We start from the raw sequence: 19,854 nt of genomic DNA, 5'->3' as shown, positions 1-19,854 counted from the left end.
TCTTCCTTAGTAGGCTTTCTTAAAAAACAGGCAAACTAAGCCTGGTGCCAGTTGCTCATGCCACCTACCTAATTAGGAAATGGAGATTTGAGGATATAGTTCAAAATCAGCCCAGGCAGGAACATCCATGAAATTCTTATCTTCATTTAACCGCCAGAAAACCAGAAGTAGTGCTGTGGCTCCAGTGATAGAGTTCTTACCTTGAACTGAAGAGCTGAGGGACAGTGCCCAGGCCCAGAGTTCACGCCTCACGACCACCGCCCACCCGCCCCCCCCAAAAAAAAACAAAATCAGGCCAACTAGAACAGCTTTCCAGAATACTTGCATTTTGATGGGGTTGTGTTTTGAGGGGCTGTTTGTGCCTCATCAACCTCCTGCTATGATCTCTTAGACTATAATTAAATGCTATTTAGATACAGCTCACTCTTAAAATGAGTCTTAAGCTTTACACTTTAAGGGAACAATATGTTCTTATTTCTGTGCCCTCAAAAACTCCACTATGATTTTGACAGTAGAATGCTCGAGGTCCTCACAGACACAGATGATGAGAGATGCCCTCAAGATGTCAGGAAAACTGAATGATGGGGAGCAGATAGGCTTGTTAACTCTTGGCACTCTTGGAAAAAGCTGAACTCCAGGTGTCCGAAGACCCCTGTGTTATGGAGGAAAGTGGCAGGCTGGCTAGGCCCACAGAATACAGGACTGGCCCAGGGTTGGACTGCCCCGGCCACCTCTGAGGGCAGCCACACAAAACAAGAGGAATCCTTTTTTAAAGGCTGTGAAATTAGTGATTGGATCTTCCCTCTAGATACCTAAACTCTCCTAATTTCCTACTAGTTTCTATTCTTTTTCTGTGCTGAGTTAAACCTGGAGGCTTTGGACTTAGATCAGGCTCAACTGAAACCTGCAGCGAGATTCCCACATAGAAAATAGCAGCATTGAGTGAAAAGTATACACATTTCACCAAGGAAGTCTCTGCCCTCTCTCCCTCCACATGTACTTAATAAAGCCGGAGACTTGGTGTCCACTGAAGCAGGAGGATTAACAGCACGGAGGAGGGGCTGTCTTCAGGCTGGAGATGTAGGGAAGCTGAGATAGAACCAGACCCTTCAGATGAGAGTGCGAGTTGAGGTTCTGGCAGTGTTATGGCTGAACACCTGGAGGATGCAGCTCCGTGGAAAGGAACGCCATGGTTCTGTTGGATAGTGAATCAGCGTAGGTTCCTAGGAAACTGGACAACAACAAAATGAGGTGGTGATTAGATCACAAAATAGCACAGTGTGGCAAGGGGAACCCCTTAGTTCAGCCCCTTAGTTCATGAATCAGATCCATATCCATATATATATATATATATATACACATATATATCTCAAAATGTAGGCTCTAAACATTGATGACCCTCCAAACTGGTGATAAAATTGTAATAAGAGATTAGGAGAAAGGAGAGAGTAATGATGTATATGGGGAGAGTGGATGAGAAACAGCTAAATGCTTTTTTCAGAATTCCTCAGTAGTTAGTAGTTATATTAAAATAGAAAAACCTAAAGTGAGTTGGAAGAGGTACCCTTAGACAGCAAGACTCAGAGATGAAAATTAGAGATTGCTATTTTCATTATATGCCTTTTTGTCATTTAAATTATAGAAGAAATATTCATATGTTGCTTAGTAAAGGCTTTTGCAAAACCAGCGGCAGGAAAGGATAGCGTCTATAGGTCCATGTTAGAAGTAATTAATTCCAGTGCCTAGAATGATTTGTGTTTTGTGATGATAGACTTGGTGTTAATAAGATAATGATAATTGAGATTTCCATTACACAAAGAATGAGTGTGACTCCCTTTGCATTTTGTTGCTAGTTGCTGTTTCAGTCTGTACTGAAATGTTTAAGGAGCTAGAACCCCCTCTCCCCCCCAAATACTAGTTTTTAGACTAAGATTGGCCATGTTATTTGTGATAGAATAACAATGTTAGTAGTATAGTATTTCAAAATTTTTATTCTTGGTAAAATGAATAAAAGAAAGCTGTTAATTCTGTTACCCCTCAGAACTTCTTTAAAAAAAACTTTTCTTATTTTGCAACTTAAAACTAGCCACTAAACTAGATTATTTAATTTGGCTGTATTGATTGTTTTGGATAAAATCTATTTCCTTTTGGGTTGTCTTCATTGCTTTGTCTAGTGCATGGAATTGACAGGGAACAAATGCCAGACCCAGTGTTCTTTCTAAATGTCACAGTCCTTTAGGGGTTGTTTTTTAGAGTCCATTTATTAAAAAGGACTCAGCTTTTGTTGCCTGACAAGTTTTGTTAACTAAGCATTAGCTTCATTACCATGACTGTAATAATTAAGGTAATTGATCATTCTCTCAGGTATTTAAAAATATTGCATATAATTTATAAAGTCAGTTGATATTTACTTTTTTTTTGTCAGTTGTGGGGCTTGAACTCTGCCTGGACTCTGTCCCTTAGCTCTTCAGCTCAAGACTAGCATTCTACCACTTGAGCCACAGCACCACTTCTGGTTTTCTGAGTGGTTCATTGGAGATAAGAGTCTCACAGACTTTCTTACACAGGCTGACTTTGAACCTCTATCCTTAGATCTCAGCCTCCTGAGTAGTTAGGATACAGGTGTGAGCCACCACGCCTGGCAAAATTTACTTTTGAAGATCTCAGGTGGTAAAGCATTCTTCCTCCTCCTCCTCCTCCTCCTCTTCCTCCTCCTCTTCTTCTTTTTTAAATGGAACATGCCTGCACTTCTCAATAATTAAAATTTATCAAGGTGAGAAGTCTCACAACAGATTATAATAAATCCAATCCAGAATCATCTTTGAAAATGCATATTATATTTTCTTTTTTTATCAGAATGGATTAACTATCCAGTTTTATACAAGTTTTTGATAAAGAAATGAACAAAGAGTTTCACTGGATATCATTTTAGAAATTATTTTTAATCACCAAATAACTATGAAGACAATGAATTTGGGAACCATGATGATTACACAGACCAGATAACCATTACATATGCTGAAGAATATTTGGAAATTAGCCTTTCACCTCATATATGGAAGAAGATGCTTTACTGAGACTGTTAACTGCATAATTTTCCCCATGTTTGAAGAAAGGGTCCTTTCATAATAAAAGCTGCTGTCTTTCTATCTATATTGCGGTGAGTTAAGTGAGAATGCCACTTCTGACTGGATTACACACCTTCCGGAGAAGGTTTTGACAAAGTCATGGCAAGTCCACTTAGGGAAGAATATGAGGAGAGGGTAAAATACTGGATTAGGGTTGAAAGCCCTGTCTGTCCTTTGCATAGCTTACCCTGCCCACCCTGCTCTGCCATGCGACCTGGATCTATTTTTCAAGCCCAGCAGCTCAGTTGCCAGGAGCTGCCCACTTCTTCTCCTGCCTTTGCATGGCTTCCTTGCTGTTTACTCCTTGCATTTCCATTCAGGCCTGGCAAGCCAGGCTAACTCTACTCTTTGAGATACTTTATTTTAATCATCTTACAATAATTATCTAGAAAAATTCAGTTGTTTTTTATTCCTTTATTTTCTGTTGGAGCATTACTGAAATCTTAATTCCTCATGATGTTTATCAAATTCTCAGTGTCCAGACTAATGCCAGGTTGCTGGTAGGACCTAGTAAGTAATTACTGGCAGGATATACAAATGTATGACACTGTGGTGTTTGTTATTGTTTGGTGGTTTGTTTCTTTACTTGTCCTGGAGCTTGAACTCAGGGCCTGGTTGCTGTCCCTGAGCTTTTTTGCTCAAATCTAATATTCTCCCACTTGAGCTACAGCTCCATTTCTGGCTTTTTTGATGGTTGATTGTAGATTGAGCTGCTTGGGCTATCTTTGAAACCATGATCCTCAGATCTCAGCCTCCTGAGTAGCTAGGATTGTAGGCATGAGCCACCAGCACCCCACTGAATGAGTAGTGGGGTTTTTTTTGTTTGTTTTTTGTTTTTGTTTTTTGTTGGTATGGGCCTGAACTCTGGGCCTGGGTGCTGTCCCTCAGCTCTTTAGCTCAAGGCTAGCGCTCTACCACTTTAACCACAGCACCACTTCTGGCCTTTTCTGCTTATGTGGTACTGAGGAATCAGACCCAGGGCTTCATGCATGCAAGGCAAACACTCTACCACTGAGCCACCTTCCCAGTCCTGAATGAGTGGTTTTAAGAATAAATTTATTTATACTATTAGATGTGTTGTATCTGTTAATCTGTTCATGTTGTAAACATAAATTATAGTTTTCTCATAATTGCAAAAGTATTTCCTTTTGATATATGAGCTGCATTTGTTGTGGTCACTGTACAGTAGGGTTAATACAATAAAGATTAATTAAGCAGGGGATACTACGTGGGTAGTTGTAGCAGACACATTATAAAGACTCAGTGATGTGTTAAAGGATATTTTATAATCTGTTGATTTAATTTGTATGCAATGTCATCATGTTTTCCTAGCTATGGACTTAGGATCATATAATCTTTCTCTATGCAAACACTGTTGTAAAATAAGCAACAGGTCCCAAATTGATGTTCTATTAAGTTTTTCTTCTACAACAGAAAAGCACTTGTTAGTACTGCAAAATTTAACAACATTAGTTTCTATTTGAAACATGCATATACATTTGTGTAAATATTGTATATATGTGACAGTTCTGTTGTGATTAGGAAAGTTAAAAGCACTTACTACATTTAGAATAGGCCTATCTTCAGATCCAAACCTCTCTATGACTTTTGGCAGGTTGTTAACCTTTATGAACGTTACTTAGAGCATTTCAGTTGTGGAGATCACAACCCCTCTCATATGCAGTTGTTATAAGGGTTTAATGAGATTAACTGAAAGCTAAGTAGTTGTCTCAATACCTTCTATAGTGTAGCCTCATAATAGGCCTATTATTGTTGGTATTAGATATTGTGAAATGCCAAGAACATTGTCAAAAAGGCAGAAGAAATGTCATCCAGTAAAACATAAAATATTCAGACATTTTTAAAGTGTCTATACCATAAGCCAGGATGTTACTGTACCTACTTAATGATTCTTGTTTTCTTCCCTATAGTGTTCTAACCACATCTTTGTGTTGAGTTTTAAAACTAGTATGTTTGTTTTCTAACAGCTGTGTTTGCATGACCCACAGTGTTTTCGTTGCTCTTTGGGTTAGCAATGCTTGAAAGATTGCTAGTTTTGGATATCTGGTCTACTTCTGGGGCAGGGAGTAGGAACTAACAGTAGTGGGGTTGCAGTCCCACCTATCTGGGTACTAGCTACCACTCTTTCTGGCCCATTCACATCATCTCTGAAGTCTGCCTTCTTGACTTATGTTACTTACCTAATCCTACAGGTATTTGAATTATAATCCTTATTCTGTATTTTGGTGGTGAACTGACATTTGGATTTGACGATTAGACCATTTCATTAAGAAATGTTTACCATTTGAACAAGGAGATTTCCTTTCATTACATAAGGGCTTTTAAAATGAATTTCCCATGTCCCCTATGAACTTGTAAAGATTGGTTTATTGGTAGTTAGTTAAATATTCTTGTGATTGCTGTTTGAGTTTGTAAATGCACCACTACAACTCAAGGTTAAATATTTAGAGCATAGATTTTGGCTGTATTTACATAATGGCTAGGCAGTAACAACAACAAAAAATCGGAGTATAGATGTGGAAAAACACAAACCACATCTAGGCATATACCTATCACCCTAAATAAGAGCCAAGAAAAGATGTTCACAAGATGGCTATGTCATCATTAATGAATTGTGCTCTCATAAATTTGGATACAGGAAATTGTCCAGTAGTTACAGGGACACAGGCAGTTTATGGGGAATTAGTTTCCAGAAACTCGTCTTGAGTGTATACTTTTTTCTCTAAAATGGATCCCTTGTAAATATTGTCATGATCAAGGAGTCAGGATCTTATCTCCTTTGTGTCTCTGCTTCATGGTTGCCTTCTATCACTAAAGTGAAAGAAAGAGAGAGAGAGAGGAAAGTAAGAGAGGGAGAGAGTGAGTGAAGGGAATGGAAAGGGATAAAAGGGGAAAAGAAAAGAAAGAGATCCTCACCCATAATCTTATTTTGTCCATTGCATGGGCATTAAAAACCTCCAGAGGTGCAGAGAAAGTCATCAGTTCTGCATACTAGTTTGGAAGAAGCTTTCTTAGCAAGTAACTGCATGTCCTTTTTGTATTCTTAAGCAAGAAAATAGAACTCAAAGTATCTTGAGTATTTTTCTAAGAAGTTTGACATTCAGCTTCATTTTTGTTAGCCAGTGTCTTTTTCCTTGATATCATTGCCAGAATGGTGTTTAATTTTATTATTCCAAGCAACTATATGAAAAAATTACATTTGAAAAAGGGAGCCATAGGAATGTAATTCTTCAAATATCTACTGTGGTCCATATCAGTTTCACTATAAATGGAAGCTCTGGTATACCTTTATTTTTCCATAATGATTTAATGATTATGGAGAAAAACATTCCTTAGAATGTAGAGATGATTTAAGTAAAATACATGAAATTTATCCACTATGCAAAATGTTCTTCTGCAAAGACAGAGAAACTCATGGTTACACAATGTGGAGTAATGGGCAAAAACTTCAGAGAGCTTTGTGTGGGCTGCCTGTGATGGTGGTAGGTTCTGAATAAGATTGCATTTTATCATTCTTGAGAAGAAATCAAAAATGAGGAACAAAGACTTAAAAGCAATTGTAGAGCAAAATGCCTTGATCTCTCTGTAATTTAAGCAATTTCCTTTACTTTCTCATTCCTAAAATTGATGATCTTCAAATGGATGAAGAATCATTTTGTCCTGTTTAGTGTCAGTGGAGAGGTATCAGATTGTTCTCTAGTTCCTGGGTTGAGTTGCAGGAATTTCAGTTTTGAACGGATCAATAAACGCACATAGCAATGAGTTTTAACCAGGGCTTCATCTGAGAGTCACACATGAAGCATTTTGGATTAACTTGTGTGTAGATTCCTCAGGGAGCTGGCTCAATAGCTCTGGAGAACAGTATGGTCGTCGGTATTTTTAAAAGCTCCTTGGCTGATTTGGCTGATTTTTGTGTTTGTCTTCGTCTTTCAGATGAAACTACCATGGTGAAAGATTGTTTGTCTAGTAACTGATTCTGGAGACTCTGAAAATCAACCTGTATGATCTTTCTTTGTTCAGACATATCTTCCTTTTACTTATACCAGTTCCTATGACTGCTGTAACCAGTTTTTGCAGACTTCTTGTCTAAAAAGAACAGGAATTTATTCTCTGACAATTTTGGAGGCTGGAAATCTGAAATTAATGTATTGACAGTGCTAAACACCTCAAAAGGCTCTGGAGATAATCTGTTCCTGGCTGTTTCTAACATCTTGACGTGGTGGCATACTATGCCTTATTCTATCCACTCCTTCAACTGACATCACTTCTGCTTTTTTATTATTATTTTATTGTTAAGATGTTGTACAGAGGGGTTACAGTTACATCACTTCTGCTATTTAAAATTACAAACACTTGGGATTGAGTTTAGGACTCACCCACAACACTTCCCATCTCAAACTCTAGCTTAATCATCGTACCTTTAATAATCTTGCCAGATCAGAAGGTTCCAGGGACCAAGAACTGAGCATCTTTGGTATCTGTTGTTCAGGCTCCACTTCAGTCTGTTGCCTCATTTGCCACTACATAGTTCTCTCAACATATCCTATCACTGGGAAATGGTACAAAGGGACCAACCTGCCAGAACCTTGTTCATCCATAATGTTTATTCCATCCTTTTAGCGGGACCAGATAACTCAGAACAACACGACGACCATTTTCTGGCCACATCCTACACTTCTACTCACACAGGCAATTTCTTTGCCCCTAAGTGGACTGAGAATGTAGAACTTTGAGCATTCCCATTGTCCTCAATATCTCAAGCCGGTGTCCTAGGAACATCATTTAAGAATCTTGAGGTGACTGGCATTATTTGAATGAACTCTCGGAGAAGCATAGCCTTCTTACCTTCTCTTATCCAGGCATATACAACACTGCAAAGTTTCATCTTCCGAGGAAAGAATGGAGTTAGTTGATAGTTAACATGAAGAGAAAGGGCTGGAGATGCTGTAACTCAGTGGAAGAAAAGGCTCTGAGATTGATTCCTAGAGAAACATGTAAATAAACACATAAACAATGTTTATTCCTTAGTCAGTTTGTGGGAAAATATCTCTAAGAGTTTAAGAGATGTTAATTGACATTGGGCTTCCTGTTTCTTAGTTATGGAAAGCAAGCTTTGTTCCCTCTCAGTTTTGAAATCCCATTGTTTTTCTACCATTATCATTAGGAAGTAGAAGTGAAGAGGGATCTGTGCCTACACACTTTGAAAAGATGGCCCGAGATTAAGGAGACTCATGAAATTATGAACGCTCAAATTAGGGGGCGGTCAATATCCAGCGATCTTATGTGTGCTATCGCTTAACCTTTTCTAGTAGCTAAATGACTCTCTACACATTGGGAATGTTATGAATTCCAAGATGGTTGTGATTAGTTTACTGCTACACCTCACTGACAAACACAACCAGCACCCTTGACTTCAGAGACCTAGTCGTAGTACCTCTTATCTGGCACTTGGACTAGTCCAGTGGCCAATAGATGATTTAAACTTCAATGAGAATTTCTATGTAGGTCTTTTCATGTTGGAAAGAACAGTGTGTTTTCTCTCTTTTTAGAGACATAAGACATGAGTATGAATAGCTATTGCTTATAGTGGGCAGTTAGTTGTGATGTAGAGGAACAAAACTTGGAAATGTTTGGAGTGGAAGCAAGAAATAGGAGGGGGAGGCTAAATTCCTGCATCCCTGAAGGCAGCTCCATTCATACTTTCTTTTTTTCTGATTTGGTTGCGTAAAGTATTAGGTCCTATTCTTAAATTATTTAAGAGCTTATGAATTTGATATTTGAATGAAAGTAAAAGAAGTCTTAATCATAAATGGGATATTAGTTTGGGAAGTCAGAGTAAGCTTGATCAAAAATTTTATAGATTCTTTTATCAGGGTTGGAAGAAAGATAACAGAACAAAGAAGCTAAAGGTTCAGATTGAGAAGCCCTCATCTAAATTGTTTGAGGCCAGGAGTGTTTGAGATTTTAATGTCTCTCAGATTTAGAGAATTTTTCTTGTTCATATTAGCTTACTTTGAGAATGGGACTTTATTTTTTTCAACTACACATTCTATTCATACAGCCAGAAGGCAAATGCATGGAAGAAAGGCTTTTGGTTTTTAATTTTGATTGTCAGGTTTTTGGCACAGGTCTTGCCATGTAGTTAAGGCTGGGTTTGAACTGACCAGCTCCAGCTGCTCTCCCATACTAAGTGCTTCAGTTTTCCAAATGCTGGATTTGGGGTGTGTGTCACTACAACCAGCTTGAAGTAAAGTTTTATTGTGGAATTTTCTGCTTGGGGCATTGTGTTGATACTTAAAAGTTTTGAATTTGTAATACTGCAGACTTCATATTTTTGAATTAGTGAGCTCATCCCATTCTGACAAGACTGGTTGGAGTGAAACAACGTGTGATACATAGACCATGGTTTCTAGGCTGACCAAAAAAGAAAATGATGCCCATTGAGGAGGAGATAAAAAGGAATCCAATGTAGCTAGTTCTTACCTGGACTAATTAGTTGAAAGGATATGTAGCCAGGATGAGGACATGTAAGTGCTAGACAAATTCACAGAGCATCTTCTGTTTCAGGAAATAATGAGTTATCATAAAGTGCTACACAGAATCAGCGAAATTTGTAATCTGATGATTAAAAAGAATAAGCCTTTAGTTTTGGCATGCTACCTAAGATACCTATTTTACATTATATATACAAGAGAAGAACTTAACCTGCAATGTAACAAGGAAGTCTATTGAATTAGACAAGATATATTATCAATAGGCCTTTGTAAGATATCTGGCTGACTAAATAGCAAGTAGTTATAGTTCAAAACTCCATTTCTTATACTCATTACCTTACTTGTGTAATTGTAACCCCACGGTACAGACTATTTATAATAAATATATACTAAATATATTAAATATACTAAATATATACTAAAAACTCCATTTCTCTTTAATAAAAAATTCTCAAGGACAAAACAATTTAGAAAAGAATTGTAGGGCAGAACTGAATGTATTAAAATTAGATGCTTAGATATTTCCAGACTACCTTTATAAACCCCATTTTAAGAATTTTTGCCACATTGTGAATTACTCTGGCTAACACTATTAGCCTGAAAGGATTACCCAAAACAAAACAAAAAACCCGATCTGTCTCTTTTCAGTTGTAGTTTCTCAGTCCAGTGTTAGTTTTCTGAGACCCACTGCTCTTGGATAACTGATCTGCTTCCTAAGATGTTGCCTGTATTGTAGGTGGGTTCTTCAAAAGAATATCCGATTTATAGTATAATCTTTATACCTCAGTTTAACCTTTGTTTTCATTCTTTGTTCTCATTGTTTGCGGACAAGTACTTTTCCATGTCCCATGTGGATAAAATGTGTCCTTGGTTGTATTTATGCCATAGTTATTCAGTGGCTAAATTGACTATTTCAGCCATCCTGTGCAATGTCTACAAATCTGCTAGGAGATCCTATGCCTTCAGCCTCTACAAAGTCCAAGTGCTCCACTGAGGAAACTGTTTAAACATCATCATATAGTATGATAGTTATTCTTTGCATAATGTAATTTTCTATTGTGGATTTACAGAATAGAATACTTTTTTCATTTTTTTATTTTATTCAAAAGTTAAAGCATTTTCCTTTGTAGTAGTTATAGTGGAGAAAGTTGATTGAGAAGACCTTATGTACAATCCTGAAATGGAGAGAATTGGGGAAGCTGGTCTTTTGTGACAGGACTGTCACTGTTATCAAGGCTCTATCTCCTTGACCACACCCACCCACACATCCCAATGTAACACTCACTTAAACAGAATTATGATATTGGAGTAATGAAAACTACCAAAGTCATTGCTTTAGGAACTCTAAAACTATCTAAAATGCTTTTCTGTATCTAATTTCAGTCTTCTTTCCATGTAACGTACTCATTCAGTTGCCATTCAGTTGTATTTTTTCCATTAGTGAGGGAGTTATCAGAACGACCGGTTCCAAATTAATCAAACTGTGACTTTTTTGAATGAGAAGTATTTTCCAGTCTAATTTTAATCCTATCCTAATTATCCTGTGATGAAACGTAACATACAGATTTTACTCTGTCCAGATATCTGCTCGTGTAGGTCTCCTCACTTGTACTCATTTACCTACCCAGAAGCATGGTGCCAGCCTGACAAGGGGCTTTAGTCCTGCTTGTGCAGATAACCAGACTCTGAAGAGTGGGGGAGTTGCTTATGGGCTTACTCAAGCCTTTTGGCTTTGTTTAGTGAATTTAACATATGGAATAGAATGAAAAGAATAACTCATTCTTATTTTCTTTCTACAGGCTCTGTACAATTCAATCAAGAATGAGAAACTTGAATGGGCAGTGTAAGTATGCTGGATGTCAGTTTTTTAATAATTAATTGGTCCCTTTTTTCTTTATGCCTTGGAGGTGATTTCAGAAAAGGATTAACTATGTATCCTCATTTCTCATTTTACACCTAGTATCTTACTGTCTTTGTGCAAAACGTACGGTAGCTCTAAGTAGCCTTTTTTTTTTTTCTTGGAACCTAGAATACTGTTTTTCTGCTTTCAATCTTATTGCTGTGTCTGTAGGCCATTAGTTATATTTTAATGTACATAGATAATGAACCACAATAAAATAAGTTTCTGCAGGTAGATAAGCTTGAGAAACGATAGAGCAAATAAAGCTATTTTTTTTATTTTGGCTCATATTAGTTATAGGGGTCATGCAACCATGTTTATACTGTATTTCCATCAATTTCAACCCTCTGTCACACTCCCTGTGTGACTCCCTCCCCCAAAATAGTACCTCCAACAGGTTTATTTATTTTGTTTCCATAAGTATAAATAATCTTTCCAACAGTGTTAACCTTGCCTTGCACAAGTTCCCACCACCCACAGTCTCTCTTTCCTCCCATTCCCCTATATCTATCTATATCTATAGAGACAGATATCTATATCCCATTTCCCTCATCTGTATTTTTAATATGTTAACAGGTTCTTGCTCTTTAGTTTTCCATCCTTACCTCTCCCCTTAAGCAGTCTCTTAGCTTGATTTATGTTCTATATTTACCCATATAAGTAATGATATATACATGTATACATATATATTTATACAGCTAAAAGACATGCATGCATTTAGGCAGTTATCTGTCTCTCTATGCATGTCTTTTAGATCTAATTGATACATATAAGTGAATAGTATTTTGATTTTTGAGCTTGTCTTATCTTGCTTAATATGACCTCTATTTGCATGTTTTCCTAAAATAACATGATTTTGTGTTATTTATGGCTATCTTGATAAGCTTGAGAAATAAATAATGGAGTAAATAAAGAGGGCTGACATTAGAAATCATTGGTAGAGAGAACACACTATGGAACAAGTACTAAAATCATAAAACCCAATTCTCTATTGGAGAACCTGTCCTACATATCTCTATGACATGCATCATGTAAGCTGTGGTGTTCCTGTTGTCACTGCTGCTTGCTGGACTACACACCTCCCTGGCATGGCAAGTGCTGCCAGTTCTAATAGTAATGGTATCACTACCAATTTTGTAGTGTATACAGAGGATATTATTGGTTCAATTATTCTATGCTTGGAGAAGGTACATTGGATATAAGAGAATAAAAGGAACTAATGCCATTGTACAGAAGATTAACCATGACCTTGAGGGAATTTTTGGGCTGAAGAATTAATATCACTTGAAAATTTGCTAGCAGGAAATTATATTGAACTTGGATAAATCTCCTGGACTTTGGTGTTTTGAGGAAAAAACATTTGAAGATTTAGAACTAGAGAAGACTCCCTCAGGCAGCTCTGTGAAATGTAATTTTATTAAGAACCTAAATCATAGCTTATGCTTAACATTTAATCTTTAACTACTTTTCTCAGCAAAAAGTGTTTTTTTCCTCAGATATCGAACTTAAACATAAAAGAAACTGGAAATATCACCATTCAGTTCTTTACTTTGAAAGGTCAAATCCAAAAAATTGACACATACCTGTATTACGTACATATGCCACTTGTCAGTGGTGAGAATGGGGTGAATCATTAGCATGTTCAAGGATTCTATTATGAAGACAGTTCTTATACAGCTAAAATGATGATGAAAGTGATAAACTTCACAACAACATCTTTCTTTTTCATTATCTTGAAATTGGGACTATGCAGGGCAGACAGGTTGGTGAGCAGATGGACTGACTATAACAGCTAGTAGCCTGCATGTCCTAAGGCAATTTTAGAACCACTGAGGTGCAAAGGATTCTGGAGCTGTAAGGAAAATTTTTCTCCTAATGCTATCATTTAGGATTTTATATTATCAATACCACTTGATAAGCCATATGTATATATATATATATATATATATATATATATATATATATTAAAGATTCTGTACAGAGGGGTTACAGTTACATGAGTAGTGAGTATATTTCCTATTGAGCATTGTTATCCCCTCCTTTGTTTTTCCCTTATCATCCCTTCTCTCCTCACCTCCCCAACTGCCCCCCCCAAGTTGTAAAGTTCGTTTTCAACAGTGTCTTGTACATCTCATTGTTACAATGGTTCAACCCTGTATCCTTATTTCAGCATCGTGTTATTTCCCTTCCCCTCCCCACATTAGAAAAATGTATATTCAAGATGCAGGGTGTGGGAATCAAATACAGTGAAAACAGGGGTTATACCATGGGGGGAAGAACATATGAAAGAAACAAAAGAAATCACATAGTACATTATAAGTACTTTAAAAACAACAGCAACAAAGAAAAAAACCTCTTGTGTCCCTATTTTGGGGTTCATTTCGCTTAACATCATCTTATAGGGTCATATGTACATAGCTTTTGACCTTTTCTACTTGTCTGGTAAGATTATCCTACATATGTACTAGTTATTGCAAATAAAGGAAACCATGGGACCTATGTTTCTTTGGGCCTAGCTTACTTCACTTAGTATAATTTTTCCCAAGTCTTTCCATTTCCTAACAAATGGGGCTGTGTCATTCTTTCTGATGGAGGCACAGAATTCCTCTGTGTGTGTGTGTGCGCGCGCGCGTGTGCGTGTTGTGTGTGTGTGTGTGTGTGTGTGTGTGTGTGTGTGTGTGTATGCCACATTTTCTTGATCCCTTCATCTACTGAGGGACATCTGGGTTGGTTCCATATTCATATCCATTATGGTAAATAATGCTGCGATAAAGATAGTTGTTTGTGATTGTTTGGGTAAATGCCCCAAAGTGAGATTGCTGGGTCATAGGGGGGAGCTCTATGTGTAGTCTTTTTAGGACCCTCCATACTGCTTTCCAAAGTGGTTGAACAAGTTTACACTCCCACCAACAGTATAGTATGGTTCCCTTTTGGCCACATCCCCTCCAGCATATGTTATTAGATTTCTTGATTATAGCCATTCTAACTGGGGTAAGGTAGAATCTCAATGTTGTTTTGATTTGCATTTCTTTTATGGTCAGAGAGGTTGAGCATGTCTTCATGTGTCTATTGGCCATTCTTGTTTCCTCTTGAGAGAAGTCTCTCTTTAAGTCTTTATCCCACTTATTAATTGGATGATTGTTTCTTTGAGGATTTGTTGTTGGGGGAGTTAAGTTTTTGAGTTCTAAGTATCTTTTAAATATGGAAATCTCCCATGCTCCTGGATTAGGATTAACATGATGAAAATGGCAATATTGCCAAAGGCTATCTACAAATTCAATGTGATACTTATCAATATCCCAGCCTCATTCTTCAATGAAATAGAATAAGCAATGAAATAGAAGAAGCAATCCAAAGATTCAGATGGAACAATAAAAGACCCCAAAATAGCAAAAACAATCCTTAGCAGAAAGAACAATGCTGGAGGAATATCATTACCAAATTTCAAACTCTTCAAAGCCACAGTAATGAAAACAGCTTGGTACTAGCACAAGAACAGACCTGAAGACCCAGAAATGAACCCACAGACCTATAGCCACCTGATGTTTAACAAGGGAGCTAAAAATAATACAACGGAAGAAAGACAGCCTCTTCAGTAAATGGTTCTGGCAAAATTGGTTAAACACCTGTAGAAAACTAAAGCTTAGATCCTTATATATTACCCTGACAATAATCAACTTCAAATAGATCAAACCTTGAAGTCAAAGCAGACGCCCTGAAAACATTACAGGAAGGAATAGGAGAAACTCTAGGGCTCCTTGGTACAGGCCGAAATTCTCTTAATAGAGATCCAGAAACAGAACAAATCAAAGAAAGGTTGGACAAATTGGATTGCATAAAACTGCTTTTTGTTAAAGAACAATTGAAGATATAATAAATATGATTTCTGAGTTACTTAAAATATACATGAAATGACTAATGTAGTGTCTTGAACATTTTATAGAAGGTATTCATTTGGATTTCATTATTTATGTATTTACATTTTAATATGTGAACTAGTGTACATTTTCCCAAGATGAGAAAAATGTAATGTGAGTAGACAGATTGGTAGTATATTATATTATATGATATTATATAGGTAACACTGTAATTTTTTTCTCTCTTAAAATTTTCACAGTAGATATTGATCATCTGCTTTGACTACATTTTATTTTCAAAATCTCCCCCCCTTCCCCATTATGGGGCTTGAACTCTGAACCTGGGCACTGTCCCTGAGCTCTTAAGCTCAAGGTGAGCTCTCTACCATGTGAGCCACAGTGCCCCTTGTCTTGTTGACTTTCCTGCCCAGGCTGGCTTTGAGCCGCGATCCTCAGTCTCCTGAGTAGCTAAGATTACAGGCATCAGTCCCCAATGTTCAGTCCAAAATCTTTTTAAAAGACAACTGTCATATCTCCAATCCAGTTTTTCTTAGTTTGGAAAGTATACTAAAACCATTTAAATATAGTCACATCCTTTGTTAGAAAGTCCACTTACAACACAGCATCTGCCTCACATCTGGCAGTATTCTTAATGGTGTTCAAGGACTAGTTCTAGAACTTAACCTTTTAAAGAAAACTGCATTCAAAAGGGCTATGCCATAGTATCTTTTTAGAAAATAATATATATTTCATATTTTTAACAAAAAATTAAAAATTTAACTATGTGTTAGTATTCTGATTTGGTCAAGTGATGCTTTGGTTAGCTAGTACATTATCATTTGAGCTACAATAAAGAGCCCTTTTATTGGTTATTTTGGAGATGAAGACTCATGGACTTTTCTATCCAGATTGGCTTCAAATCATAGTCCTTTGGATCTCAGAATCCTGAGCACCTGTCATAAGAACCAAACACATTTATTATTTTTAAAGAGATTTTTTGAGATATAATTTGTATGCCATAATTTACCCATTTTAAATACAATTCTTTATTTTTTTTTGGCGGGGGGGGGGGGGGGGTCCGGTTATGGGGCCTGAACTCTGGGCCTGGGCGCTGTCCCTCAGCACTTCAGCTCAAGGCTAGCACTCTACCAGTTGAGCCACAGCACCACTTCCGGGTTTTTTTCTTTTTCCTTATGTGGTACTGGGGAATCGAACCCAGGGCCTCATGCATGCAAGACAAGCACTTTACCACTGAGCTATCTTCCCAGCCCCACAATTCTTTATTTTTAAACTGCCACATTAAACTACCTTATTAAAAACTACCACAGTCCATTACCCACAAGTGGTTCTTTGTGCTTACAATTTAGCATATTTATTTTTTTAATGTGATACATATTTATGTTTTCATTTTTTTTAATTCTGCTACTTTATTTACATTTATTTTTAAATTTAAATTGCGTTGTAAAAGTTGTACAGAGAGTCATAGTTATATAAGTCGGGTAATGAGTACATTTCCTTTGAACAGTGTTACCCCCTTCCTGATTTTCTCCCATTTTTCCCCTCCCGACCTTCCTTTCCCCCCAAGTTGTAAAGTTCATTTCCAACATAGTGTCTAGTGAGTGTCACTGTTGCATTGGATCACCTTGTCCCACCATTTCTGTGATCCTCCTTCCCTTCCCCAAATCAGAGAAAACTTACATACAAGACAAAGGATACAGAAAGCAAAACCAGTGACACCAGGAACTAAACAAAAGGGAAAAAAAAGAAAACAGAAATAACTGCAAACAGGACAATTTAAAAAAAACCTCTTGATTCCATTTCTTGGAGTTCATTTTGATAAACATCATTTCATATGGTGATATGTATATAACTATTGAGCCCTTTTGATTCTCTTATAAGAATATTGAGGCTGGGAAGGTGGCTCAGTGGTAGAGCGCTTGCCTTGCATGCATGAGGCCCTGGGTTCGATTCCTCAGCACCCCATAAGCAAAAAGAAAAACCCGGAAGTGGCACTGTGGCTCAATTAGTAGAGCACTAGCCTTGAGCTGAAGAGTTGAGGGACAGCGCCCAGGCCCAGAGTTCAGGCCCCACGACCGGACCAAAAAAAGAAAGAAAAGAAAGAAGCCGGGCGCTGGTGGCTCACACCTGTAATCCTAGCTACTCAGGAGGCTGAGATCTGAGGATCGCGGTTCAAAGCCAGCCCAGGCAGGAGAGACCGTGAGACTCCTATCTCCAATAAACCACCAGAAAACCGGAAGTGGCGCTGTAGCTCAAGTGGTAGAGCGCTCGCCTTGAGCTGAAGAGCTGAGGGACAGCGTCCAGGCCCACAGTTCAAGCCCCACAACCGACAAAAAAAAAAAAAAAAAAAAGAAAGAAAAAGAAAGGAATATTGTAGATAAATTCTAGTTATTACAAATGAGGGAAACTATGAATTCAACATATTTAACATACACTCTTCTTTCTGATTTTCTACTGTCTTGTATCCATCCTTGTTGAGACATACGTTACAGTATTTCATTAAAAAACTATTACTCATTATTATATGTTTATGATGTGTTTCTATTTCTCTGCTGGATTATGCTTCCTTCTTGGGATCTTAATCGTCATACTTACCTGGCAACTTGGAGTTTCCTCTGATTGCTACTAAGCTGGCACTGAATTTCTCCTGGAGCACCAGCTTCCGGGCACTTTCTTCTTGGAGGAGAGCAGGGCCTTGGCCTCCTGCTGCCTGCTGTGCTCCACATGCATTCATTTCAAACTTCTTGGATCAGAGAAGCCCCAAGGAATCTTATAAGATGATCATTTAAAGGAAGTCTTGTGTTCATAGATTCTTTGCCTGTATTGACTTTGACTTTTCACTGAAATGAAATCATCTGCCTTTTAGGGAGGTGGTGAAGATAAGAAAATATTAATATGAGCACAACAGTAGTTAGAGGTTCAATGTGGAGGTTCCTCGTACATGATTCCTACACACTTTCTTTTCTCACTGGTACATGGCCTTGTGCCCTCTCTCAGCCTTTCTGCTCAAGACTGGCACTCTATCACTTGGGCCATACCTCCTGCCCGGCATTTTGCTGGTTATTTTAGAGATGGCCCCTTAAGGAATTTTCTGTTTGAGCTGGCTTCAAACCTTGATTGTCCAGGTTGCAGCATCCTGACTAGTGGGACTACCAGCCTTTTCTTTCATGTTCTGGCTAGAAGAGCTATACATAGAGCATAGGGCTTTGCCAGACAAAGTCAAATAAGTATCAAGGTGCCCTTAGACATTTTGGCTGGAAAATATGGTGACCTCTGGCCTGCTGAGCTGGCCAACCTGAGTTCATTATGGGCCAAGCAATCAGAACTAAAGGGGCAGAGGTAAAAGCCTTTTCCCACCAGATTTGCTATTCATTAAGGAAAAAGGGAGTGGCTCATTTGTTTTGCCTTGATACCAGTGAAGAAATAGGGGTAAGGGTAGTGTTGTTCTTTATTTTGAGACACCCCAGGGTGTGTGAGTGGGATAAATAACCTCTTTCCCCTATAGAGGGAGGAAGGAAGAACTGGAGCTCCTTGTCTCCCTCCATCTAGTTTTGAAAACGCCCTTGAAATTTTACAATGTCTTTACTTTCATTGTTATGGAATACTTGCATGGTAATATTCAAGATGTGTGTCCTATATGGGAGAAAATAAAGGGGGGGTTATAGTGTTTGGCCCAATTTTAGCAGGATAAATTTACATTTGGGGTCAACCGTTAGGAGACATTTGATCATTTCTGTTATTTTCTTGGATTTATGACTTGATTGGAATCTACAATCCTGTTGTAATGTAATACTACAAGTAGAATGGGCTCAAGGCCACAGTGAGGTTCCAGAGACATTCTTGTCATTGCAATCTCCAATTCTCTGGACAGGCCTTGTCTTCTTGGTTTATATTTGCTGACCTAAAAGCAAATGCATGAATTGCATCTGAGGGTACAAAGATCTGGAGATACGTTTAGCCTATTCATGGTCACAATGGAGTTTGTGGAAAACAACAGTTCTGGAGGCTAGAATTTTGAGATGAAGGTGTGAGTAGGATTGACTTATTTTTCTGAAGACTATCAGGGGAACCTATTTCATTTCTTCTGGTTTTCTGTAAGGATTCATTTTCTTGAAAATGACATTTTTCCTGTGTCTTTTTCATATCCCCTTCCTTCTGCATTTGTTTCCTTTTTTACTAAAGACATCAGTCATTTTGGTTGGATGAGGGATCACTCTGATGACCTCAACTTGATTTGATCATCTTATTTTCATATAAGGTCATAATCATGTCTGTTGGGGTTGTATCTTTCTAGACTTGGATAAAGGGTACATGGTTCAAACTAAGAACCCCAAGAAAGACCAAAACAATAATAATTAAAAAAAAAAACAGGGAAGATAGTATACTATGAAGGTCCAGACTTTTTCTTGGTTTAGAAACATTAACTACTGAGACTG

At 37.7% G+C, this 19,854-nt stretch overlaps 1 protein-coding gene across 2 annotated transcripts in view; it reads left to right on the top strand.

Moving 5' to 3' along the window:
• Positions 1 to 19,854, top strand: part of Psd3 (pleckstrin and Sec7 domain containing 3) — a 195,204-nt gene that overhangs the window by 103,961 nt on the left and 71,389 nt on the right. For both annotated transcript variants that reach the window (XM_042701208.1, XM_042701218.1), the window contains one exon: positions 11,443 to 11,486. In XM_042701208.1, the coding sequence (XP_042557142.1) occupies positions 11,443 to 11,486 (44 nt within the window). The remainder of the gene's footprint in view (positions 1 to 11,442; positions 11,487 to 19,854) is intronic.

This window comes from Dipodomys spectabilis, unplaced genomic scaffold (assembly GCF_019054845.1).
Source record: "Dipodomys spectabilis isolate Male_0828 unplaced genomic scaffold, ASM1905484v1 ptg000009l, whole genome shotgun sequence".
In the NCBI taxonomy this organism is placed as follows: Eukaryota; Metazoa; Chordata; class Mammalia; order Rodentia; family Heteromyidae; genus Dipodomys; species Dipodomys spectabilis.
This window is presented reverse-complemented; position numbering and strand designations above follow the sequence as displayed.